Source organism: Gadus morhua, chromosome 6 (assembly GCF_902167405.1).
Source record: "Gadus morhua chromosome 6, gadMor3.0, whole genome shotgun sequence".
Taxonomy (NCBI): Eukaryota; Metazoa; Chordata; class Actinopteri; order Gadiformes; family Gadidae; genus Gadus; species Gadus morhua.
The window spans coordinates 19,143,388-19,169,236 of NC_044053.1; the positions used below are offsets into that span (position 1 = coordinate 19,143,388).

Here is a 25,849-nt window from a genome sequence, read left to right on the forward strand (position 1 = left end):
GGTATAAAACTCTTTATATGTAGCAGGCCTATTCGGCATATTGAACCGTCGGCCTAATGAGCCTCCTTTTTGAAAAGTCGGACAAACGGACCTTCGGACCAATGGGTTCCGTTTTCGGAACATTGAACCGTCGAAATAGTGGCATGTCGATCTAATGGGAAATATTTCGGACCATTGAGACGTCGGAACAATGAGGCGTCGGAATTACGGCATGGCACCGTCCACCCGGCCTCTGACTGACTGTCTGTCCACCCAGCCTCTGACTGTCTGTCCACCCAGCCTCTGACTGACTGTCCCCCCAGCCCCTGAATGACTGTCCACCCAGCCCCTGACTGTCCAGCCGGCCTCAAACTGACAGACCACCAGCCCCTGGCCGACTGTCCACCAAGCCCCTGACTGACTGTCCACCAACCCCCTGACTGTCCAGCCGGCCTCTAACTGACAGATCACCAGCCCCTGGTTGACTGTCAAACCATCCTTTGACTGACTGTCCACCAGCCCCTGGTTCATCTACAGAGCCGACTCGTTCCCCTACAACCCTCAGCTGGTGCATCACATGTTGTATGGTGGGACTTTTTGAAGGTCCTCCCTATAGAGTCTCAGGAGGAACATGCTTCTATAGCGCCTGAATCAACGTACATCCTTGTTAGGCTGCTCACATGAGGAGCGCTGTGGCAGGATGGATACATAATTTCACAATTAAAATCTAAACAATTACCATTCCCCTCTGCCTCTAAGATGGAGGCAGTCTGTGACGTCATGATGTACACACCATTAATTATCTCCCTCTCATATTGAACAACTACAACATCTTTAGTTTAATGTGCACAAGCAAGCAGAAATATATTCCAACATAGGATGAATGTTTGACAGAGGAAACACGAAATCATCTGGGTACTGTTTCGCTAAAATGGCATGATCTGTGTGTCAATGATCATCGTGTGTGTGTGTGTGTGTGTTTTTGTGTGTGTACAGTACTTTCCCAGAAACCCATGGGTACACCTGGAGACAGGATTAATGTGAGTAGAAACACAGCCTCACGATGTACCACAAAACCTGATTTCACTGCACTCAGAGAACCGCTATCTCGTTTTCACCCCTCAGGCTAAAAAGATATGCTTTAAAAACAGAATGAAGAGCTTCTGGCTGGGTTTGTCTACTCAACGGGAGCAAAGTTAAAATATGATCTAATTACATCTTATCTTCTTCTTTGAATTTAGTCAATAGTTTGCATCCACATTATGTTCACCTAAGCGGGGTTCCCTATTGGATGAGGAGTGTGATGAGCATATAGGTAGAGGGGAACGTGCTTCTGTCTCAATCAGGCACTGGATTGCATCATCAAACACACTTCATTGTCAACAAAGAATATTACCAAACCACACTGGGCTGGGCGTATTAAATGTTATGTTATTTAATTCTAACTTTCCCTCCAGCATCCTGTTAAATAAATCAGGACGTAGCCTTTTGTGTGACAAATAACTACGGAGGATTGCATCACTCATAGGGGCACATTAATCTGCAAGGGGAGCACATTGAGTGAGGAGCAGTATGATGCAAGGTCCCCAAGCGGTTGCCCCCTGCCCCTGCCTGCATGATCCAACTTGGTACATTCCAAACTATCCTGATGCCCCATAGATATGTTACAATATTACATAAGATAAGCACACAGGTTAAAGGTACCCAGGTGGTCTACTCAATAGAGTGTATAATAGAAACCAGACCCCAGATGGCCTACTCAATAGTCTATAATAGAAACAAGACCCCAGGTGGTCTACTCAATAGAGTGTATAATAGAAACCAGACCCCAGGTGGTCTAGTCAATAGAGTGTATAATAGAAACCAGACCCCAGGTGGTCTACTCAATAGTCTATAATAGAAACAAGGCCCCAGGTGGTCTAGTCAATAGAGTGTATAATAGAAACCAGACCCCAGGTGGTCTACTCAATAGTCTATAATAGAAACCAGACTCCAGGTGGTCTACTCAATAGTCTATAATATAAACCAGACCCCAGGTGGTCTACTCAATAGTCTATAATAGAAACCAGACTCCAGGTGGTCTACTCAATAGTCTATAATAGAAACCAGACTCCAGGTGGTCTACTCAATAGTCTATAATAGAAACCAGACCCCAGGTGGTCTACTCAATAGTCTATAATAGAAACCAGACCCCAGGTGGTCTACTCAATAGACCTCTGAAGAATAAGTCCCACCTCCGAGGCTCCGGTACCATCGGTCAAGTGTCTATGGGAAGGGTTAGGGAATTTTTTAGGGAACGTTTTGAACTACACATTTTTTCCATCTGTGCCGTTAATACTTCTTCATAATAGTTAACTACTTTAACGGCACCGACAATCCAAATGTCAAGTGGAATCTAGATGGAAAAAGTGTGTAGTTCAAAACGTGAGCAGCTTTTAATTCTTCGCCACCAACAGTTTTCCCTTTCCGTCTGGGCTAAGCGCCGGATATTTTAAAAACCTAGAAACGCCCCTGGATCAGTTTCTAATCCTCTCAAACGCGGTTTAACTGAACAATGGAGCCGTTTCAAAGTAGCCTGCACCCTTTATTTATCTAGTTGTCCTGATGGCCTTCTATCTGTCCCTGGCCACCCGCTCCACTTGTTGAGCCTGACATTGGTCTCCTGACTGTCTTTCAGTTCAAGCCAGGGGAAAAGAGCAGCTACAGGGTGGCTGATAATCCATCCAATAATAACAAAGCTAAATATAATATTTTCCAATGCAGGCAACAGTCAGCTTGAACCATTATTTAATATAAAGGAACTAAGTGTATAATTTGTACTTGCATCGCAGTGAAACTGGCAGTATATGAACAGCTTGTAATTTAACTTAAAGAATGAGATCGTCCTCAATTCTCTATTGAGTAGAACACCTGTCGGCTGGTTTCTATTAGACTATAGACCTCTGAAGAATAAGTCCCGCCTCCGAGGCTCCTGGTTCCATCGGACAAATGTCTATGGGAAGGGTTAGGGAATTTTTCATAATGCTTTACCTATATATACATACATATGTTTTTAAAACATTTATTCTCTTGCCAGAAGGACTATCTAGAAGGACTAAGCTACTTTATTTTTAGATGCCCCTGGAATCCCCATGTTTGTTTCTAGTGTAAAGCAAGCAAAAAAAAAAAAGCAAGTTGATAGATATATATTTTTTAATAGGATCGGGGCTAATTAAATAAAATATGGGGCTTTAGCCCCGAATGAAACAGCCTAGTGACGCCACTGGATGGATTCAGTTCAGGTATTTCAGGGAATTTTCTCCCCCATTCCAAGACACAAAGGTTTGCCAAAATGTATGAAAGCAGGTTAGCATTAAGCCCAGTCCCAACAGGCACAGCAGAACTGTTCCTTGAGGTTCTGCAGAAAGGCTGTGTTGTATGAGTGTGATGGAAATGCCACGACCATAAGATCCATTTTTTTTAGTAAAAGTAATATAAACTTTCATTTGCATTGTCAGTGCACTATATGTAGGCACATGTAACGTCTGGGTTTGTCTCGTAATGTCCAAGGTTACATGATTTGTTTGTTGAATTGACGCCGCCGGTACGACCCCTGGTTATGAAGGGCAGAGTTACCACCACTCCACAGGTCAGTTATGACCGTGGGCTTCATGGTTTGCTTGCTGAAGACAGTTCTCAGAAAACATCCACGCAGTCAAGGTTGAAGGGAAGTCGTATATATATATTTTCTTTTATTTTTCTTCCATTGGGCATTTACAGATACTTTTTTTTTCGTGGATGCCAGACATGTTCAGCCACTCCATCTCAGACAATCCAACTACCTCTGAGACAACTTCAGTAACGCATGGTTTTAATTCCAATTAAAACCGTGGAGGTACCCATTTTTGTTTCCACAAAAATAAAAACAATATTAATATATCACTCATATTTGCTTTGAAATAATTCTCCTTCACTGGCCAGCAGAATTCAGGCTGATTTCACAGAATTAAATAAGAAAATAAATACATCATAATTCATATATTTTTGGCATAGATTGTCATCTTATTCATATCCCAATCTGTTATATTTCCCTTAAATACAAACGTGTATATCTAAAACACACATTAATTATAGAACAACATTCTTTAGACATTTCAAAAATCTAGTTTCACATATCAAGAGTTTCACTTACCTGCATTGTAAGAATTGTTTGGTAAAAACCAACGTTATGAATACAGCTCGGATCATTGTGGATTACCTAAGATAACTTCAGATCTTATCTATTCAAAACTTCATATTGTATACAAAGATCATACTAATTATATTGTCTTTTGGATGCATAATGAGACTGAATTTAAATAAAACGTATGCAAGCAAACTCTGAAACTGAAATGTTCTCACCTAGACTCTACGGCATTTTATATATATTTTTTGATGTTCTCACGATAATTCTTCTAACACTTCTCACAGCCACTGACATCACAAAGAGGAGTCAAAACAGCACTTTACGGCACAAAGTCACGGTACCGCGTGTACAGCATGGAGCAGCAAACCATGCCTTTCACAGCTCTTTTACAGCTAGCTAGTAACATCACAAAGTTCATACCATCTCTCTCTCTCACACACACACTGACACACACACACACACACTGATAGAGGAGTGTACACATTTACGACGAGGCTACGGTACTAGGCTACACATTGCCTAATCATTGACCATTGTTTTTCAATCTGTCTAAAATCTCACAAGCTAATAACTGACACAAAGTACTGCAGAGAGCACCGCCTGCTTCTTAACCAACAGTGGGGGGACATCGACAAATAAAAGAGGGACAAAACTGTCAAAGTGCAGAAAGGAGAAAGATAACGAAGGTTACCCGAAGGCGGAGCGCTTGTTTTAAATGGAACCCATGGAAACCAGCATGGACTGGGAGGGCACTACGCTCCCATTGAGGTGATGGTTATGTTAGAGTAGAAACAAAGGGTGTGAATTGTGAGTTGTTATCATCACAGCAAAGGCGTGACCACAGACTGACCTTGAGGTTCTTAAGGTCTCTAATGGCAGACCTGATCAGACCCAGGGGGGCGGCGGGGGGGTTCTTGTGTCACTATGGCCTTATTGGTCGAGTGTACTCTCTGTAAACTCCGTCTCTAATAAACGTCACCTTTATGATGCATTCCCCTTTTAAAATGCAATCCGGATTTGATGGCTCCCGAGGAGGGTGTGTGAGGATGGTTCTCTCTCATGTATATTCGCCTGCTAGAACAAGAGGGCAGTTTCCTCATGTTCATGAAACGCGTGTGGTCAAATACGCCGGTGGGCTTATTTTGAAGCGTTTGGTCTGTCTTGGTTTCTGTCTGTATGAGGGCTGGGTAAAGTGTGATAACTCATTAGCGAGCCCTCTGATGGCTCAGCCAGAGAGACAGAAGACACACAACGTAGAAGAGAGGCAGAGGAATACAAGTATAAAAAAAGTAAAGCTAGTGTAACGTGAAACTTGTAATAAAAATCAACTCCGAAAGTAAGCCTCCTTCCTCAATAGACCTGACGGCTAACCTTAGTCCTGAAATAATGGTTTCCATATAATGAACTCCACTCTACGAACCACACAGTGTCTACCTACAGTGCATATAACAAGTTACATCACAGCCCAACTGGAGAGAGAGAGAGAGAGAGAGAGAGAGAGAGAGAGAGAGAGAGAGAGAGAGAGAGAGAGAGAGAGAGAGAGAGAGAGAGAGAGAGAGAGAGAGTGAGAGAGAGAGGTGTCTGCAAGAGAGAGAGAGAGAGAGATGGAGGGGGGTGTCTGCATCACAACTCCGCCTCCCCAGCTGAAGTGCCCTCTGCTGGGCCAGAGGCCGGGAGACTCTCCACCTCTGGTGGACCTTCGGGGGCGTGGGTCTCAGCGTCGGCAGGCTTCAGCCCCCTTACTTCGGGGGCGTCGGGACCGCGGCTGTGGTTGCGGCGCGGAGCCCCGCTTGGCCCGGGGCTGGGGCTGCGGGACCGGGACCTGGTCGGGCCGTGGGGGCCATCGGGGGAGTCGTCCTCCGAGCTGACCTCAGAGCTGTCGTCTGAGGCGCTGGCGTCTCGCTGCTCCGAGGGCAGCAGGATCTACAGCCAGCGGGGGGAACGTCATCGAGGTTGTTATGGGGAACACGGTGTGAAGGAAAGTCACATGTCTGGCATGATAACGGCCTCATAGTCACGGCATATTACACTAACAGGGACAGACCCTTTCACAGGGGCATCATCCTAGGACACACACAGCTCATGACATTGATTCTGGGTCTACTGCTTAATTACACAAGGCCCAGGAGCAAACGTCACTCACTGTTAGTCTGCTACCTGTGCCCTGCTACATACAACCAGGAGATCCAGAATCTAAAAGATTAACACGTTTTTCTCTCTCCGCAATCATCACCTGGAAGGGCTCGGTCACCCCCACAATGGTGTTCATGTTGTTGCTATAGAAACCGAGGATGAAGTCGCCACAGGTCTTGGGGAGCTCCTCCTCAGTGAAGGTTACCTGGAAGAGATAAACCATTGGAACTCAATCATCTTTTACTCAAATCCATTCACGGGGTCGGTGGTGGGGTTCGAGTCACCAGAAGCCAGCATGTGGCAACAGGATCAGATAACTTCATGACCTACCATCATGCGACAATTATTTATTTATAAATTATTATAATAATTATTTATTATTGAATAAAGTCCCCAAAAGTAACATGTAGGGCATTGACATCTGCCTACTGTCTACCTCTTGGCAAAGATTAGTTTAAACAAATCATTAAAAACTGTGCAAACTTTTTAATGAAAACAACATAAAACTGAACCTACAACAGTTGTTAGCTTAATATAATTAAAGGAGACTCTGTAAGTCTGTCTGTCGTTCAATTCGCAAAACAACTCGGGTTTGGGAGCGGCTCTCAGAACGCAGTGGACCTGAGGCCCGTTTGAACGGCCACTGCATCTTCATTTGGCAAAATCACATTCATAACCTAAAGTGAAGAAGATCATACCATTGTTACCTTTAAACCCCTCCCACCCGAGCCATTCAGCTAAGATACAATGGTCTGAACCGGTTGCTCAGCCAGTTAGAGGGGACAGGACACTGGTATTGAGTGGTTTGAATTGTAAGTCTCCCGCCTATTTACTGGGAGAGCCTAAACCTAACACAATAACCCTTTAATCAAACGGTCCGGCTAAACCCCCAAACCAGATTGTAGCGAGAAGAGACAGCCAAAGCAGAAGTGAGCGCGGACACTTTTTAAATATCTGCTAGAGGGGTGGACTAGGTCAGACAGGAGATTATTTTCCTTTAAAAGCTGAATACAAAAAAAAGGTCCATCACCTGATGTTCTTGCCGCTGGTAGTCTGCCTCCTCTTGCTTGGCCCACACATATCCTACATAGTCCTTGTGGTGCCTGAACCCCACCTGGTAACACACACAACATCTTGTCAAGGCCTTCCAACAAATGGTGATTAAGAAAAACAGAAATATTGTGACTCACTGTGTCCGCACAAGAAGCTCCAACTGTTCATAAGATCACAGCAACACACACACACAATAACAGGCAGAAACACCCTCAGAACCACGGAGGCCCGACCAGGACACCCACCTTGTACAGACCAATCCAGTCCCAGGAGCTGCGGGCGTAGCTGGGAGCCAATCTGAACGCAACGACGGCATCGGCCAGACTGGTCCACTCGTCCTCCACCAGCAGGGTGACCAGGGGCGAGTCCACCTTGTAGGGGAACTAGACCCAGAGCACAAACACAGACATCAGGACCAGGACCAGGGGCGAGTCCACCTTGTAGGGGAACTAGACCCAGAGCACAAACACAGACATCAGGACCAGGACCAGGGGCGAGTCCACCTTGTAGGGGAACTAGACCCAGAGCACAAACACAGACATCAGGACCAGGGACAAGGGAGCAGATCCACCCTTTAGGGGGACTAGACCCCAGAACACAGACTTTCAGGACCAGGACCAGGTCCCCCTTGTAGGGGGACTACCTCGTAGAGCACAATCACGATCACGATCAAGTTTTTCTTTCAAAATAAATTATCGCACGGTAAAAAAAGTGATCGATTAATTTTGTCCGAATGCATACAAAGAGCGTTAGACGCTAGATTCACTCATTAACAGGCAACACTCATCTAAAGCAGCCCCAGTGAGACGGGGAGCGATGGCAGTCTCAAGACACTCTCCTGTACCTGTAGAGTGAAGATGGAGGCCACAGGCTTGTGGTCGCTGACCGTGTACTCCATGTGGCTGCGGTAGCAGTGCTGCGTCACCTTGGTGCCGCAGCTCAGACCCAACATGGACGCACGCTTCCCCGTCTTTGGGGCGGAGCTCGCCGCCGGTGGCCGCAGACGCCACAGGATGCGGTCCGTCCACGCCGGCTTGCGCTTCTTCCCGCTAAAGAGGACGAGAGTCGCTCAGTTTCGATTTCTCTTTAGAAGTTGGAAGATATTTCATTCAAGACATCGCTGCATCGTTAAATGTTCAATTTAGACTTTATCCAAAGCGACTTGCAAGTGAGACTGAACATCAAAGCATACCATCCACATTGTAAAAGAGCAACTAAGTTAGTTACAAATACAGTTAGTTAGTATTTGTATCCATTTTATACACCAGTTATATCGCTAATTATATCAATAAGATCCTTGAAGAGGAAAGGCGAGAAAGAAGAGATGAAGGAGGTTTGAAGGGGATCAGAGGAGAGGAGAGAGGGAAGACGTAGACGAGGTGAACATCATGAGCCTCCCTGGGGCAGCGCCCACCTGGTGTCGTATGTGTCTGTTCCAACGTCAAACTTGTAGGTGGGCATGAACTTCAGCGGACCCTCAAGGAAGCCCTCCAACACCACCTCATTGTCCTTGGCCATGTTGAGCTGAGGAGAGGCACCGTCACACATCATGCTAGGCCCTTCAGAGGGGTACTCGGAACTAAACTAGTAAACCCTGAGTTACCATCACAAGGAATGAGAGAACTTAGGAAAGATTAACCACACCATAATGACCTCATTCAGAGGTGTGGGCACAAAGTGGCGTGTGCGTGAGTATGTGTGTGAATGCATCTTGAATGTTATCTGTAACTGCATGCAGCAAATTACATGCAGCGACTTTCACATGTTGAGGGGAATGAGACTAAAGAGGAGACTGGGGAGACTGGGGAGGAGAGGGAGAAGGAGTAGACTGGCGAGACTGGGGAGAGGGTGGAGACTGGGGAGAGGGGGGAGACTGGAGAGAGGGGGGAGACTGGGGAGACGGGGAAGCCTGCAGGTCTTACATGTGTTCCGATTTCACACTGCTTGTGTAACGTATTGTGTACGTGTTCTTTGATTGCGCTTGAATGTTTGAGGACTGCCATCTAGTGGCGCTGCTCACACACTACACTGTCTTCTCACTGTCTTCTCATCTATCATTCATCAATGAATGAATGAATATTATTTAAGTACATTCTCTGAGTGACAACATACAATGTTTTAGGGGTCGAGTTTGATTGGCGGGCAGGAAGAACATTTGAACCAATCCTATTCTGTATGTCTGGAATTCACATTCATTACACGTAACATTAGTTTCACCTGGTCCTTCTCCCACAGCACGGCAAGCTTGTTGCTCTCGATGGCGGACTTCACCACCTGCATCTCAAGGTCATTGATCCGGAAGTTCAGATCCCCGAACCAGAAGACAACGCTGTGAACACACATTCCCACGCAATCAGGGCCTGTAAATCCAGTCCTGAACCCCCAGGGCAGAACCGTCTAGCAGCCTGAACAAGTGAGCTCACTTCCATGTAAACGGCAGCAGTAACGTCGGCTACTGCTGTTTACCGTGGAAACACGGCCCCAGGATACAGGGGCTGAAAATAATCAGGAACCCGACCGAGGGCCCCTCTAGACCGGTCGAGGGCCCGTCTAGACCGGCCGAGGGCCCCTCTGGACCGGCCTAGGGCCCCCTTAGACCGGCCGAGGGCCCCTCTTGACCGGTCGAGGGCCCCTCTGGACCGGCCTAGGGCCCCTCTGGACCGGCCGAGGGCCCCTCTGGACCGGTCGAGGGCCCCTCTTGACCGGTCGAGGGCCCCTCTGGACCGGCCTAGGGCCCCTCTAGACCGGCCTAGGGCCCCTCTGGACCGGCCGAGGGCCCCTCTGGCTGCGGGGAGCCAGTCAGTCCAGTCCATGTGGAGGATGTAAACAGAGTAAAGGAGGGGGACTGACTCGTGGTCCAGGACCCCGGTGGCGGCCTGGCCCTCGAAGGTCTGCTGCTGCAGGATGCTCTCAAAGTCCTCCATGCGCTGCTCCGAGTTCTCCATGTGGGCGGGCAGGTGGCAGTTCAGGAAGCACACCGTGTGGCCGAACACCGACATGCGCGCACTCACGCCACCCTTGTTGCCCTATGGGGGGACACAGGAGGACGACGCACACGCACACGCAACCACACACAAACACACACGTATGGACACAGACACAGACGCACACACACACCCACACACACATACACACGGACACGGACACAGACACAGACGCACCCACACACACACGCACACACACACACACACACACACACACACACACACACACACACACACACACACACACACACACACACACACACACACACACACACACACACACACACACACACACATTAGGACAGACATGTGGGGACAGGCTGGGTTGGTCTGACTCATTGCTCAATAAAACTTAAAGTGTAATTCTGGTGAAAATTAAACCCAGGGTCTTTGTCAAATAAGCCCTCCAGATACCTTTTTAATTGAAAATCGAGTACAGAGTTCGCCCGGTGCAATATTTGGCTTTCATGTTATTGGTTAGGGGCACCGCGAACGCCATGTTTCCAGGAAGTCGTCACAAGTCACACAACACTGTTATATTATTTACCCCAGCAGGTAATCAACTTGTGTGGACTTCCTGGAAACATGGACCTACCGGTAAGGCACAGACTTGGAAAACAGTCTTTTTTAATAAACTCCCGGTAGCTAACTAAGTTGTTGATGCTTTGTTTTATGTGTAGGGACCCTAATCATGCTACTGCAGAGGTTTGGTGCTATTTGAGCAAGATTAGTGGTTAAAAAATGGCGATTTGGAAGTGTTCGCGGTGCCCCTAACCAATAACATGGAGGCCAAACATTGCGCCAGGCAAACTCTGTACTCGATTTTCAATTAAAAAAGTATCTGGAGGGCTTATTTGATGGGTATGCATGCCAAAACAAAGACCCTGGGGTAAATTTCCGCCGGAATTACACTTACGCGCTTTGTGCGGCCAAAAACAAACAGAGCTAAAGCATTAAACCTGGTAGGATCACTGCAGCACAGTGGACCATCGTCATGATGAACAGCTTGGACCGTGTGTATGTGTCTGTGCGTGTGTGTGTGTGTGACCATGATGTGTATTTGACAAATCCCAGTCATCAAAGACCCCCCAGAGCAAAGATCTGGAGTGGTAGCTAATTAGAAGTTAATCAAAATTTAACGCTGGTGCTAATGCACACAGTGAGAGGACATGAAGGGACCTTATTTCACACACGTACACACACACACACACACACACACACACACACACACACACACACACACACACACACACACACACACACACACACACACACACACACATACACACATACACACAAACACACACACACACACACGTGACCCCTCCCACCACCCTAACGACTGACAGCAACAGAGCTGATTATGCTCAGTGGTGCTAAAGCCTAATCCAGAGACGTGTGTAAAGTACAGCAGACCGTTCATCTCCTTGACTTCTGCTCAGTGATTGTAAAAAGCTCCAGTAGAAGGTTGTCTTAGCAGGACTTGCTTTCCTCATATGTATATGTATATGTATATAATAGAGGACATTGTGTTCTATATGTATATATATATGTTTATATATCTATTTGTATAGATATTTACACTTTTTTTATTATTCGGTTAATGAATCCATTATGATGGTCTGTTGTTTAACTGCTGTGAAAATCAAGCTCTCTCTCAGCTATGTAGCCTGTTGGAGTACGGCTCCCTCTACTGGTCAGTGTGTGTAACAACAACCAATAGTGGAAGTCTGCTAACCTTCATGGTTGCATAACGGGTCACGCAGATAGGCATATTCCCATGTGACCAACGAGGCACATTAATGTAATCTAACTGCATGCAATTACGTATGTGGAAATAATGTAGGCCTACAACATTTTTATTATGTAAACGTGTGTGTGATTTGGCTGAGTAGTAAAATAGTAATAAGTCAAAGTAAATACAATACATAAAAACGAATTTGAATTTGGACGCATCTTGTATCTCGACCATAAGCAGATGTTCCAATATCGTTAGTAAGCTTTGAATCTAATCTATCCGACCTGTAAGTCATATTAATATTGGACAATGGAATTTACTGGAAATTTGGAAGCCTTGCCATCTCAGATCTGCATTGTCGACACTTTCACATCCCCAGTCTTCAGTGGTAAACCGGTTTCACCGGGTGGAGATTAACCGTTTGCAGGGCTCCATAACAGCCAATCACAGTCATGCTACAATAGGTTAGTGTTGAGTTGTGTAGCTGCAGATTTGCGTTGAAGGCAGTGAGACGGTGGTGCGTGTTTGTATTGTGTGTTGGTGGTGTATATTGGTGGTGTGTGTGTGTGTGTGTGTGTGTGTTGGTGGTGTGTGTGGGGGGTGTGTGTCTGTGGTGTGTGTTGGTGGTGTGTGCCGGTGGTGTGTGTCTGTGGTGTGTGTCGGTGGCGTGTGTTGGTGGTGTGTGTCGATGTTTTTTGTCTGGGGTGTGTGTCAGTGGCATGTGTTGGTGGTGTGTGTTGCTGCTGGTGTGTGGGGACGTCACATTTGTTGGTGGTGTGTGTTGGTATTGTGTGTTGCTGGTCTGTGTTGGTGGTGTGTGTCTTCGGTGTGTGTCTATTTTGTATGTGTGTGTGTGTGTGTGTGTGTGTGTGTGTGTGTGTGTGTTTGTGTGTGTGTGTGTGTGTGTGTGTGTGTGTGTGTGTGTTTGTGTGTGTGCTGGTGGTGTGTGTTGCTGGTGTGTTGGTGGTGAGTGTAGGTGGTGTGTTTTGGTGGTGTGTGTAGGTGGTGTGTTTTGGTGGTGTGTGTAGGTGGTGTGTTTTGGTGGTGTGTGTAGGTGGTGTGTGTCGGACTGTTGGTGGTGTGTGTCTATGGTGTGTGTGTGTGGTGATGGTGCGTGTTGCTGGTGTGTTGGTGGGATGGGGGTCGGTGGTGTGCGTCGGTGGTGTGTGTCGGTGGTGTGCGTTGGTGGTGTGTGTCGGTGGTGTGTGTCGGTGGTGTGTGTCGGTGGTGTGTGTCGTGGTGTGTGTCGGTGGTGTGTGTCGGTGGTGTGTGTCGGTGGTGTGTGTCGTGGTGTGTGTCGGTGGTGTGCGTTGGTGGTGTGTGTCGGTGGTGTGTGTCGGTGGTGTGTGTCGTGGTGTGTGTCGGTGGTGAGTGTTTTGGTGGTGGGTGTCTGTGGTGTGTGTCTGTGGTGTGTGTCTATGGTGTGTGTCTATGGTGTGTGTTTTTGTGTGTGGTGGTGGTGTGTGTTGCTGGTGTGTTGGTGGTGTGGGTGTCGGTGATGTGTGTTGGTGGTGTGTGTTAATGGTGCGTGTCTTTGTCGGTGGTGTGTGTGTCGGTGTGTCCTGACCCAGTAGCCCCCCAGGCCGGTGCGGGTGGTCTCCGTCTGGACCCCTCGGAGGAAGGGCAGATGGTAGTACTTGGCGAACAACAGCAGCAGCACACCCTGCATCCTCTGGGACGTCACCTGGGGGGAAACATCAGGTCAGCCTCCTGTCGCCCCTTAGGGATCACCTTATCACTGTGTATCAAAGACACCCTCTCACGGTGTACATATCAAGGATCACCTTATCACGGTGTATCAAAGACATCCTATCACGGTGTACATATCAAGGATCACCTTATCACTGTGTATCAAAGACACCCTCTCACGGTGTACATATCAAGGATCACCTTATCACTGTGTATCAAAGACATCCTATCACGGTGTACATATCAAGGATCATCTAATCACGGTGTATCAAAGACATCCTATCACTGTGTACATATCAAGGATCATCTAATCACTGTGTATCCAGGATATCTTATCACGGTGTACATATTTATGATCATCTTATCACGGTGTATCAAAGACATCCTATCACGGTGTACATCAATGATCATCTTATCACTGTGTACATATCAATGATCATCTTATCACGGTGTACATATCAATGATCATCTTATCACTGTGTATATATATATAAAGGATCATCTTATCACTATGTATACATCAAGGATCATCCTAACACAGTGCATATCTTAAATATATGTGAATCATATCACAATGTATGTATTATTCAGGATATGTGAATCATATCACAATGTATGTAATAAGGATATGTGAATCATATCACAATGTATGTATTCAGGATGTGCCAGAAGACACATTATTACTTTATTACTAACATGTGTTATGCATTCTTGAATACAGTATCATTTTACACACAACAAACCCAGCCCTCCAAGGCTGCCGCCCTGATCTGGGTTCATCCAGCGCCGAGCACAACCCCACACCCTGCCTGTTGTTGTCATACCTTGAGGGCGCTCATGGCCCACGTGAGGGGCGGCCATGTTGCTATGCTGGGGAGCGACTTGGAGGGCTGCGTTGCGTAATGGAGCTGGCTCAACCGTGAACTGGACCGACTAAGGGGATCTGTGTTGGCTTGTGGACAGGGAGAGTGAGCTGCTCCAGTGTCTTTGTGTGTGTGTTTTCTGCATGTGTTTTTCTTTTTTATACATGTGTGCATGAAAGCCGGGGTTACTTATGTGTGGTTTGAGCGTGCACGTGCCCAAGTGCTCATGTACTTGGGCACGTGTGTGTCAGGTGTGTGTCAGTGTGTGTGTGTGTGTGTGTGTGTGTGTGTGTGTGTGTGTGTGTGTGTGTGTCTGTGTGTGTGTATGTGTGTGTCTGTCAGTAAGTGTGTTAGAATGTGTGTGTGTGGGTGTGTGTGTGTCAGTATGTGTGTCAGTATGTGTGTGTTTGTGTTTGAGTGCACGTGTGTCGGTTTGTGTGTCAGTATGTGTGTGTGTACGTGAGTGTGTGTGTGTGTGTGTGTGTTTGTGCATGCGTGCGTGCACTGGAGCCAAAGAGCGTCTCCTAATATTATCTCTGATGAACAGTGAAGTCCCTGAAGGCTGTCGAAGCAGATCTTAGGCTGCAGAAAATGGTAGGTAACCTTTCAAGACAAACACTGTGTGTCTGGGCTGTTACGTCTCTATGTGTGATGTGTGTGTGTGCATGGCTGTGTATATTGTGCATGTGCGTTCATGTGCCAGTGTGTGTATCAACCATTAGGTGGAGGCCCTGCCCTGTATCTTGTGGTGTTCGGTGCACGCGCTTTGCTTGTGTGTGTGTTCTCTGAGTAGTCAGCAGAGCCCACAAGGAAACCACACGATTACAGCTGAGAACAGCTGCGTCCCTGCGGTCCGCCTAGTGGCCAGCAAGCGGCTGGAAGAGTAGAAAGGCATCGCCTTGAGAAAGGTTTATAACAGAGTTCTAACAGAGCTTTAGCTAAGCAGAGCTTTAACCAACAGAGTGTTAACAGCGCTTCAGCAGAGCTTTAACACTGCTTCAACTAGCAGAGCGTTAACAGAGCTTTAACAGAGCTCTAATAGAGCTTTAAAATAGCTTTAAAAGAGCTCTAACCGAACTCTAACAGAGCTTTAACAGAACTCTAACAGAGCAGCAGAAAAGGGAGGAGGAGTCTAACAGAGCCCTGAGCTCCAACAGAGCTTTAATAGAGCTCTGTTAGAGCTCTAACATTGCTCTAACAGAGCGCTCTAAAAGATCTTAAACAGAATTCTCACAGAGCTTAAACAGAGCTCCAGCCGAGCAGCAGCAGCAAAGGAGGAGGACTTTAACAGAGCTCTAAGAGAGCTCAAACCGAGCGCGGCGAGTCGAGGACTCCCCAGAGGACCGGATCAGTCTCACTGTCAGCCTCCTTATCGCCGGAGGCGACAGGACAATGACACCCGCACCAAAATAAAACCTACTGCACCCTAGGTATCCTCCTAGCGGGACGCTCTGCAGCTGATGGTCTATGGAGACCATATAAAACACATACACTTCACACCGCACACACACACACACACACACATACCTTCGAACTGCTGCCTTAAACTAATCGTAGGGGAAACAAGAGTCTGTATATCTCTCTATCTAGTTTGTATGTAAACTCTCTCTCCATGTATTTGTGTACGTATAGAGCGAGAGACACAGAGACACAGAGGGAGAGAATGAGAGCGAGGGATAGTAGGTCATTGTGACAGAGTAAGGAATTTGAATATATGAGAGATAGCGAGAGAGGGAGGGAAAACAGAGAGAGATAATTAAGATAGAGAGACATGCAAATAGAACCCGGAGCTCTGAGGCCGCTGCTCTGTTTCAGGGAACGGCCAGCAGCAGGAGACGGCGAGCAACGTTCATTTATATAACATCGTGGCTGTAGGAGACCAATCAGAGGAGACTGGAGCAACTGCTGACCGCTCCTGCAACACTCCTCCCCATCGCACGGACACAAGCCCTGGGGCCTCGCATTATGGTAATGTATGAGTATGTATGTGCGTTTGCGTTGTACGTGCGTGTGCGTGCCTGTGTGTGAGTGTCCGTGTAGGTGTGTGTGTGATGGTGTATGTGCGTGTGTGTTTTTGTAATCCTGTATGTGCGTGTGCGTGCGTGCCTGCGTGTGTGCGTGTGTATGCATGCGCGTGCCTGCGTGCGTGTCTGACGAGCGCTTACTGACCAGCACGTAACCGAAGGGGCTGAGTCGGTCCATGCAGGCCTCGCTCCACTGGTCTGTGAAGAGGACGTCTTTCAGCCTTTTGTTGATCATCGAGTTCACTTCCTGTAGTCTTGTAGGAGCACACACACAGGGAAACACCGCGGTCACTAGGGGCAGAGCTGAGGTGAGCGAGAGGCTCTGCCCTGAGTGGAGCTCGAAGAGCGGAGAGCACAATGAGGACCAAAAGAAAAAAAAACACTCTTGTGAGATCCTCCTGGTCTCGTTCCCCTCTGCCGGCCATCGAGTGTTCAGAACGGTTTCATATGAAAGAACAATGGGCAAACCTCCTATCCCTCATTGAGCAATGAGTAAAAGAGAATTATAAACTCAAACATGGAACATCTTAACATCTTATGTGATGAACGAAACATCTCAATGTAGCTTTGCTTCTTGAGTAAATAAGGATATCCAGTCAGCATAGAATTGATCTTTATCCGCCCTGACGGGCAATTTTTCCTGCACTATTAAATCAAAGAAAGCAGGAAGGCCAATGGAGAATGAAGTGTACATGCACACAGATTACATTAACATATATATATAGGGCATTTAGCATACGCTTTAATCCAAAGCGATGTACAGTAAGTACATTTTTCAAAAGAAAGAGAAACAACAAGATATCGCTGACGGTACAGTAAGGATGTTCAAAGAACCATAGAAGTGCCAAGAAGTGCCAAGCACTAACAATTGTTATGTTAACCCATTCCCATCTACAACAAAGATAGCTAGGATAAGATGCTATTCAATGCTAAGTACTATTTTTAAGTGCCAGGACGTATAACATACAATAAGAACGTAAAAGGGGCGATTTTAGTCAAGGGTCAAGGGAACTCTGAAAAGGTGATTCTTGAGTATCTTGCAGAAGCTAGTGACTCACTAATAATCCCCATAACAGACCTTGTGTTTATGTTATGTACACAACAAAGTTATATAGTAGTTGTATATAGTTGTGAATTGTATAGTATTCTTGTGATGGGTGTATTAAGTAAACAATAATCCCATCATAAATTCATGCTAATAACAACCCTGATCGTACTTCGGTGCTAAATACAGTACCTCCATTCCTCTCAGCCTCCACTGTTGTGTCACGTGGATCCCCTGACAGCCCGGTGGCTCTGAACACCACAGAGCAGAGACCACGGAGGGAGCACTCACCCGATGATGTACATGTCTGTGTTCCCGTCGCCCACCCGCAGCCCCAGCAGGTCTGTCATGTCGTCAGGAGGCATGGAGGAGCCCACGTTCCAGGTGATGAGGTGCACCCTGCAGACGGATCACATGGGAGCGACTGCTTTAACTCGCACGGCAGAGCTTTGCTATTGCAGCTATTCACACAATAAAGGCATATCTGAAGTAGGAAGCCTGCCAAGAATAAGAGGAGCTCAACCACGAGCCAATCCACCTAGGGATCCTTTTAAGGTCGTGGTCCACTCTGGGCAAAACTTTATGTGCATGTCTTAGACTTGGAGAGAGAGGTGAGAAGTTAGGACACCTCTGTGATGGAGCAACTATAGCATGTGACCTGGAGATGGGAGGAGTTAGGACACCTCTGTGATGAAGTATCTATATGTGTTTGACTGTTAGTGGAGTGGGACTAGGAGAGGGAGGGGTGTTGGGGAGGCTTTAATACGAGTGAACATCACGTCTCGCCTCACTGTGAGTTCCCTCCCCACTGATGAATAGGAAGCAGAGGACTTGCCTGAAGTCCTCCAGGCTCTGGGCCGGTGTGTCCGCCGTGCCCACCACAGAGAAGGCCCTCTGGGCGTGGGGGGCGAGGTGGGGGGGCGGGGGTCGGATCGCGCTCTCGTAGGGGACAGAGGCCGCCCGGCCTTTAGTGCGCAGGCCCCGGGGGTCTGCCGGGCTCCTGCCAGCCGCGGGGGGCTTGGAATGGCTAAGCCCTGCTCCGTCGGTGCTGCACTCTTCAGCGTCGTCATTGGGACCAGCCGGTCCGGGTCTGGGGCCGGTCTCGGCTCCGGTGTCATGCTTGGGTTCAAGGATGTCGACGGACCCCTCCACTCTGGGGGTCCTCTGGGGACGGCGGGGCCTGGCGCTGGAGGGGGGCCCAGGCTGGGCGGCGGGGGGAGGGGCCTCAGGGGTCTTCGGTGGTGGGGGGGCTCCCGGACCGGGGGCCTCCAAGACCTCCGCACCCTCAGGGTGGTCAGACGGTCGCGGGCTTTGGTCCTGGCTCCCGGGATCCATCGTTATCAATCTGTAGAGACGTGCATTTTAGGATTGTTATTATTCAATTCATTTACAAATGCCTTTCACTGACGTTCCAAAGTTGTACTTTGGAACTAGCTTGAAGTGCCAGGGTCATTTGTGTATAAAGACAACAGTTTGAACCATTTCCTGGTTCAAACTGAATTCAAACTGGTGTCTTTATATTCAATGACCCTAGAATTTCAATTCAATTTCACTTTTAATTCCTGGTTCAAACAACATTAGATCCAGTATATTTATTGATTCGAGAAAGAATAGAACAGGCAAAATTATCCAGGTCCACAATGAGTTTGGACCTGGATCATTTCAAGAGGCCAGAAAGAGGGCATGAGTAGGACTGATGTATTTTGTATTTCATTTTGTGATCAGTATTTTCAGGGCGTTCCTCTCACTATGGCTCATCAGATCTGCAAAAATCTAACCACGTGATACATGTTGTAACATACCATTTTTGTAAAAGAGATTTGTAATACCAGTAAAGTGTTATGTAATATACCGTGTGCGGTCTCACTAAGAAACCTAAATGGTCCGGGTAAGTGAGGAGAACCATCGCCTTGACAACCGGATCTGGACCAGACGATCATGAGACAGAGGCAGAACAATAGATATATTTTTGGTGGGTGTATATATTCATACAAATAAACCCCATCCCTTTCACAATTGACAAGCGATTTGTCCTCAACTTAAAGGGTGGGGTTGTTGCCATGGCGTTGTGGGGAGCAAGGTGCTCCACCCATCAGGGAGGAGGACCCAGAGAGGGGGAGGACCCAGAGGGGAGCCAGCAGGGTGGAGGACCCAGAGGGGTGGAGGACCCAGAGGGGGGGAGGACCCAGCGGGGTGGAGGAACCAGAGGGTTGGAGGAACCAGAGGGTTGGAAGACCCAGAGGGGACCCTGCAGGCTGGAGGACCCAGAGGGGTGGAGGACTGAACCATCGGGTGGTGTTACCCGGTTCGGAGGAGGCTGGGGCTGATACCTTCTCCTGCTCCTTGAGGGCCCTCATTATGTCCTCAGCAGCAGATAAAGTGCCCCGCGACGATTAAGGGGTGGATGAACGACCCCAACTAAAAAGGGATAGGAGGTTTGCCCACTTCACTCCATCTCCACCCCCAACCCTCCACTGCGGGTCCACTCAGGGAGAAGGCCCAGAGGAGATGTGGGGATCAGCCTCCGTCTGCAGCAAAGCCGCCCGCTGGATGGGTGGTAACCATGGAGATGGAGATCCAGTCGGTTCATATCAGCGCAGCACACCTGACCATGTGACTGACTGGGAAACAACCAGCTAGTCTACCACCACACGACCTCCCAACTGGGAGGAAATATAAAGGAAACGCTGTCTACTGTATTCAATGATCCATTTTGAACTATTGAATTCACAAACGTCTTAGGAAAGACAGAAAGACCAGCGCTGGTCAGGCACGTAAGATGGAGACGAATGACCACAGTCCAGGCTCTGACAGGAACAGGGTAGGGCTCTGTGGTGATCACATGGGAGAGGCCAACCAGATTCCACCTCGTTGGAGATGATTCCATGATTCTTCATGCGGGGGTTGGGCCACCAAAGAAAGATTAACTTTGACTAACAGGATTTGAAAGAAAACTGTGATAATATTTAAGCCGCAGGACTGAAAACCCAAGCAGATCGAGACAGAGTGAAGGCCAGTCAATGCAGTAACTGCAGTTAATGTGGACGTCATACACACCTCTCCATGGGGCCCTGATGTGAACCACGCCATGCCCTTCTCCCTGTGTGTGTTCTTCATGTGATTCTCGGACTCTCTTCATGTGAGGCTCATACTCTGTTTGTTTAAGTCTCAGACTCTCTTCACGTGAGGCTCAGACTCTAAACGTGAGGCTCAGACTCTCTTCACTTGAGGCTCAGACTCTCTTTGTGTGAGGCTCAGACTTTCTTCACGTGAGGCTCATACTCTCTTCGTGTGAGGCTCAGACTCTCCTTGTGTGAGGCTCAGACTCTCTTCATGTGAGGCTCAGACTCTCTTCACGTGAGGCTCAGACTCTCTTCGTGTGAGGCTCAGACTCTCTTCGTGTGAGGCTCAGACTCTCTTTGTGTGAGGCTCAGACTCTCTTCGAGTGAGGCTCAGACTCTCTTCATGTGAGGCTCAGACTCTCTTCATGTGAGGCTCAGACTCTCTTCACGTGAGGCTCAGACTCTCTTCGTGTGAGGCTCAGACTCTCTTTGTGTGAGGCTCAGACGCTCTTCATGTGAGGCTCAGACTCTCTTCGTGTGAGGCTCAGACTCTCTTCGTGTGAGGCTCAGACTCTCTTTGTGTGAGGCTCAGACTCTCTTCGAGTGAGGCTCAGACTCTCTTCATGTGAGGCTCAGACTCTCTTCATGTGAGGCTCAGACTCTCTTCACGTGAGGCTCAGACTCTCTTCGTGTGAGGCTCAGACTCTCTTTGTGTGAGGCTCAGACGCTCTTCATGTGAGGCTCAGACTCTCTTCACGTGAGGCTCAGACTCTCTTCGTGTGAGGCTCACTCTCTTCGTGTGAGGCTCAGACTCTCTTTGTGTGAGGCTCAGACTCCCTTCACGTGAGGCCTAGACTCTGTCCACAAGGTCTCATGTGTTCTGACCCGACTGTGTAGAGAACTGGACCCCTTTCGTCATAATAAAATAATGATAATAATAATCATCATCATTATAATATATGAATAATAGTCTAAATTCCCATGACATTCAAAATGCTAAAAGCCAGAGTTCCCCACCAGAGGAGTGCTGCTTCATCTCCAAGGTTGCTGTAGGGGGCGCCGCCGCTGAGCAGGGGGAGGGCAGGACCACAGCGCCCCATGACCCAGGACCTGGAGTGGGTGCTGTAGTGGGGGGTTACGGTGCTGCCAGGGGAGGGGGGGGCGGTATGAGGGGACCCGGACCGCTTTTCTGAGGGGACCAGCGGTCGGAGGGGAGGGGACCCCTACCGCCGTTGTAACAAAGCCACGGAGGAGGAGGCACGACCACCGTCCTGCACGGCCGTTCTTCCAGAGACTAAACGTTGTCTTGTTCGCTAAATGTCTCCAACACGTGCTCTCCCCTCGCCTCTCCCTCCCCCCGCCTCTCCCTCCCTCCCTCCCTCCCTCCCTCCCTCCCTCCCTCCCTCCCTCCCTCGTCCTATTTCTCAACAATGTCTAATCCTCCTGCTCCCAGCGGCAGAGATACGGGAGGATGACGTATTGTCACCATCATCACAGCGGCTTCTCACCCAGGATGAAGACACAGATCTGATATACTCGGTACACCTTGGTGACGTTTTCCATCCGGCACCAAGACACAACACAATACTACATTAAGGCAATAAAGTATGAAGAGGGTAATAAGATGAGTTATTAGAAGACTGAGGAGAAGGCAGAGCCTAGGACGGTGCCTCAGTACATGTTCCTGCTTGTCGGGTTCCTCTACACCCGCTGGTGACCAGGCCGTGCTTCCCGTCCGGAGCTCTGCTGCTGTCGCTGACGTCTGCATGCCAGGCAGTCAACAACTGCAGGAGCTGGTTTATTACTGGAAGTACGCTGATTGTCGTGAGGGAGTACAAGTGTGTGCAAGTGTGCATGCGTGCAAGTGTGTGCATGTGTGGCACGTTTGGGAGGGAATTAGGAGTGACACAACCGCAAGGGGAAAGGCAAAGGAAACAAAGGAAAGGAAATGAAGGACGATGCTTGTGTGCTGTAAGTATGAAATACAGTGAGAGCAATATGCTGTTAGACATTAGACGTTAACCATGACAGCTCTAGTGCAATTATATACATTAACCGGCATTTATCTGAAATTAGGGAGTTGCGATGCATTGTGAAATAATAATTTGCACGCATTCTGCATCTACTACCTCCCACAACCCTAAACCTGTCTCTCTATGTGAACTCTGCTTGAACTGCATTATTAATGTATTGTTGATGACCTATTTCACTCATCTAACCGGACTCTGAGCCACAGACCCGGCGGTCATGAGATCCGGACAGAGTAGGCGTCCTGACGCTCCTCCAATGAGAGAGGAGGGGAGAAGGGTGGGGGAGGGTGGAGAGGAGGGGAGAGGGGTGGAGGAGGGTGGAGGAGGGGAGAAGGGTGGGGGAGGGTGGAGGAGGGGAGAAGGGTGGGGGAGGGTGGAGAGGAGGGGAGAGGGGTGGAGGAGGGTGGAGGAGGGGAGAAGGGTGGGGGAGGGTGGAGGAGGGGAGAAGGGTGGGGGAGGGTGGAGAGGAGGGGAGAAGGGTGGAGGAGGGTGGAGGAGGGGAGAAGGGTGGAGGAGGGTGGAGGAGGGTGGAGAGGAGGGGAGAAGGGTGGAGGAGGGTGGAGGAGGGTGGAGAGGAGGGGAGAACGGTGGAAAAGTCATTGAGAAGGGTGGAGAGGGGTGGTGTAGAGTGGAGATGGGTGGAAGAGGGTGGAGAGGAGGGGAGAGGGGTCGAGAGGAGGGGAAAAGGGTGGATAGGAGGGGAGTAGGTTGGAGAAGGGTGGAGAGGAGGGGAGAGGGGTGGAACAGAGTGGCGAGGCTCTAGAGAAGAGTGGAGGAGGCTGGAGGAGAGTGGCCGTCTCATCACGTTACACGCTCTCCACCTGACACCTGGCGTGAGGGGAGGCGTGCTGCAGCCTGGACAGACACACCTGGAGTAAGACAGAGTCCCGGTCTCCGTCCTCCAGCCTCACGTTACCCTCTCTCTCTTATCTGTACCAAACTCCATTGCTACAAGTTGTCTCACAGACGAGATGGAGGCGGGGAACCTGCTGGGCCGCAGGGCCCGTCTGTCCCTCTGACAGGGACACTAATGATGACCCCTGACAGGGACGGCAGCAGCAGCTGTGCCCCCCCCCCCCCCCCCCCTCCCACGGCCCCGCTGGGTCATTCTAACCCCCCTCCCCTCCACAAGTTATTTCTACCAATCAGAATCCAAACCAGGTCAAACATCTAGGACGTTGCCATTTTATCAAAAGTCGCGTTTCTGATGGAAGCAGGCCTCTGGATCCAGTTCACTGGAGGTTAGTTCTAGGGAGCTCTTCATGTGGTCAAACTGGGATGGAGACATGAACCAAGGACCGTCTCGTTGAGGAGAACAAACACTGCATCGTCGAGGCTGTAAACCCCTACTTTGTACTTTTAAATACAACCATGAAACCCCACATGGCAGGTGTGTTTGTGCGTGTATGTGTGTGTGTGTATGTGTATGTGTATGTGTGTGTGTGTGTGTGTGTGTGTGTGTGTGTGTGTGTGTGTGTGTGTGTGTGTGTGTGTGTGTGTGTGTGTGTGTGTGTGTGTGTGTGCGTGTGTGTGGGGGGGGGGGGGGTATGTGTGTGTGAATTACACAGAGTAAAAGAGAATTTGAGCAATGGGAGTAGATGAGGTGAGAGGGAGCAGAAAAAAACAGAGAGTAAGGACAGATTGAGAGGGAAGAGTCGAGGGATTTCATGCCAAATGCCTTCAATTTGATCCTAAAAACAATGTTACAGATGCCGGCACATGGCCCTATTTGGCCTTATCCTCATTTGTATTTTCCACTAAATGTCCTCAATGTGCGTGTTTGTGTGTGTGTGTGTGTGTGCGTGTGTGTCAGTGTGTGTGTGTGTGTGTGTGTGTGTGTGTGTGTGTGTGTGTGTGTGTGTGTGTGTGTGTGTGTGTGTGTGTGTGTTTGTGTGTGTGTTATAATGCAAGACAAATCCAAATTCTACTTGGTCAGAAAACGCAATCAACAGCCTTCATTACATCACCTTCGCGCATTAGTGGCTTTGCATTGGCTTTCTATTTTCTTCATAATTGCTCTGACACGGCAAATAGCAACTGTCCACAACTAACCAGCCTTTAGTTTGTGCAGCATACCGTTGTTGCCAGCGGGGACCACTCTGAACAATCTGTTTTCTATCAGATATCCATACTATACCTCGGGCACATTTTGTTTTTTTGCTCTTTCCAACCATCGAAAATGTGTAATAATACCCGGTTTGCTCGGCTTTACGTTCAACGCTATTTCTCCCAGACGGATGGGTGTTGTTATTGACGTCATGCGTTACCTGTTCTATTGGCGCCTGGAGAAGAACGGGACGAAGATCCACGGGCGCAGCTGAAGACGACCAGGACCCGATGGGTTCCTGAAGACGACCAGGACCCAGGTGGTCCTCTGAGTCAAACCGAGCGTTCAGAACCTTAACCCGTCAGCCGCTTCCCACACGAGACCAGGGGCATCCCAGCGTAGGGCACCGAGGACCGGAGAGCAGGTGGTCCTGGAGGGGATCCTAAAGAAATAATGTCGAGCAGATCTCATCGGCTACTTCGCTGGAACCGTCCAGCCCCATGATGACCCTTAACTGTTCATTCCCTCCACAAAATCGCCTGGAAAGTATCGGTTCAACGCATCGAGGGACACCGAATAGCGTAACCGTTTCTGTGTCCTTCGGATTCAGAAGTCAAACGTGATCGGGTCGTTTCCGTAAAGCCAACACGGGCTTCTGCAGCCCGCTAGTGGAGGACCGAGTCGCCATGGGGAGGCTGAGGTCGTGGCTCCCCCTAGTGGCTCATCATGTTGGGAAACGTGAGGACCCAAGAATGGTCCTTTGATTTGGTAGTTTCTTCGTTTGCACATAATAATAAACGAATACGATAGGAGTAGACCTACATAAAAAGAATAACTACAAATAGTCCTACACAGGAAAATGACCAGGAGTCTTACACGCACCAGGAGGCGTATAAGACTCCCTCAGCGCTAGAGAATCAACAAGATAGAACATGATACAGATACATAGAAAAGAAAAGAACAACAGTATTAATAGGGTTGAAATCAGGGGGCAGCTCATCTGTTATTGGATGTAGGTATGCTAATGCCCATAATGA

At 48.6% G+C, this 25,849-nt stretch overlaps 1 protein-coding gene across 1 annotated transcript; it reads right to left on the reverse strand.

Annotated features, from left to right (window-relative positions):
* Positions 1-3,679: 3,679 nt before the first annotated feature.
* Positions 3,680-25,565, reverse strand: inpp5jb (inositol polyphosphate-5-phosphatase Jb). Its single transcript, XM_030357998.1, has 13 exons — positions 25,033-25,565; positions 18,509-19,018; positions 17,965-18,072; positions 16,774-16,882; positions 13,620-13,736; positions 10,181-10,356; positions 9,548-9,659; positions 8,745-8,854; positions 8,175-8,379; positions 7,576-7,713; positions 7,308-7,391; positions 6,378-6,482; positions 3,680-6,067 (listed from the first exon to the last, which is right to left on the reverse strand). The coding sequence occupies exons 2-13, from the start codon at positions 19,006-19,008 to the stop codon at positions 5,768-5,770; spliced, it is 2,064 nt and encodes a 687-aa protein (XP_030213858.1). The 5' UTR covers positions 19,009-19,018; positions 25,033-25,565; the 3' UTR covers positions 3,680-5,767.
* Positions 25,566-25,849: the final 284 nt, after the last annotated feature.

Bases quoted from the DNA above. Each gene is read 5' to 3' on its own strand.
- inpp5jb (XM_030357998.1), bottom strand. From the start codon at position 19,008: ATGGATCCCGGGAGCCAGGACCAAAGCCCGCGACCGTCTGACCACCCT. The intron at 16,883-17,964 runs GTGAGTGCTCCC...TGCTCCTACAAG, and splicing joins ACAGACATGTACATCATCGG to ACTACAGGAAGTGAACTCGA. The intron at 6,068-6,377 runs GTGATGATTGCG...CGCTGGCTGTAG, and splicing joins GGGTGACCGAGCCCTTCCAG to ATCCTGCTGCCCTCGGAGCA.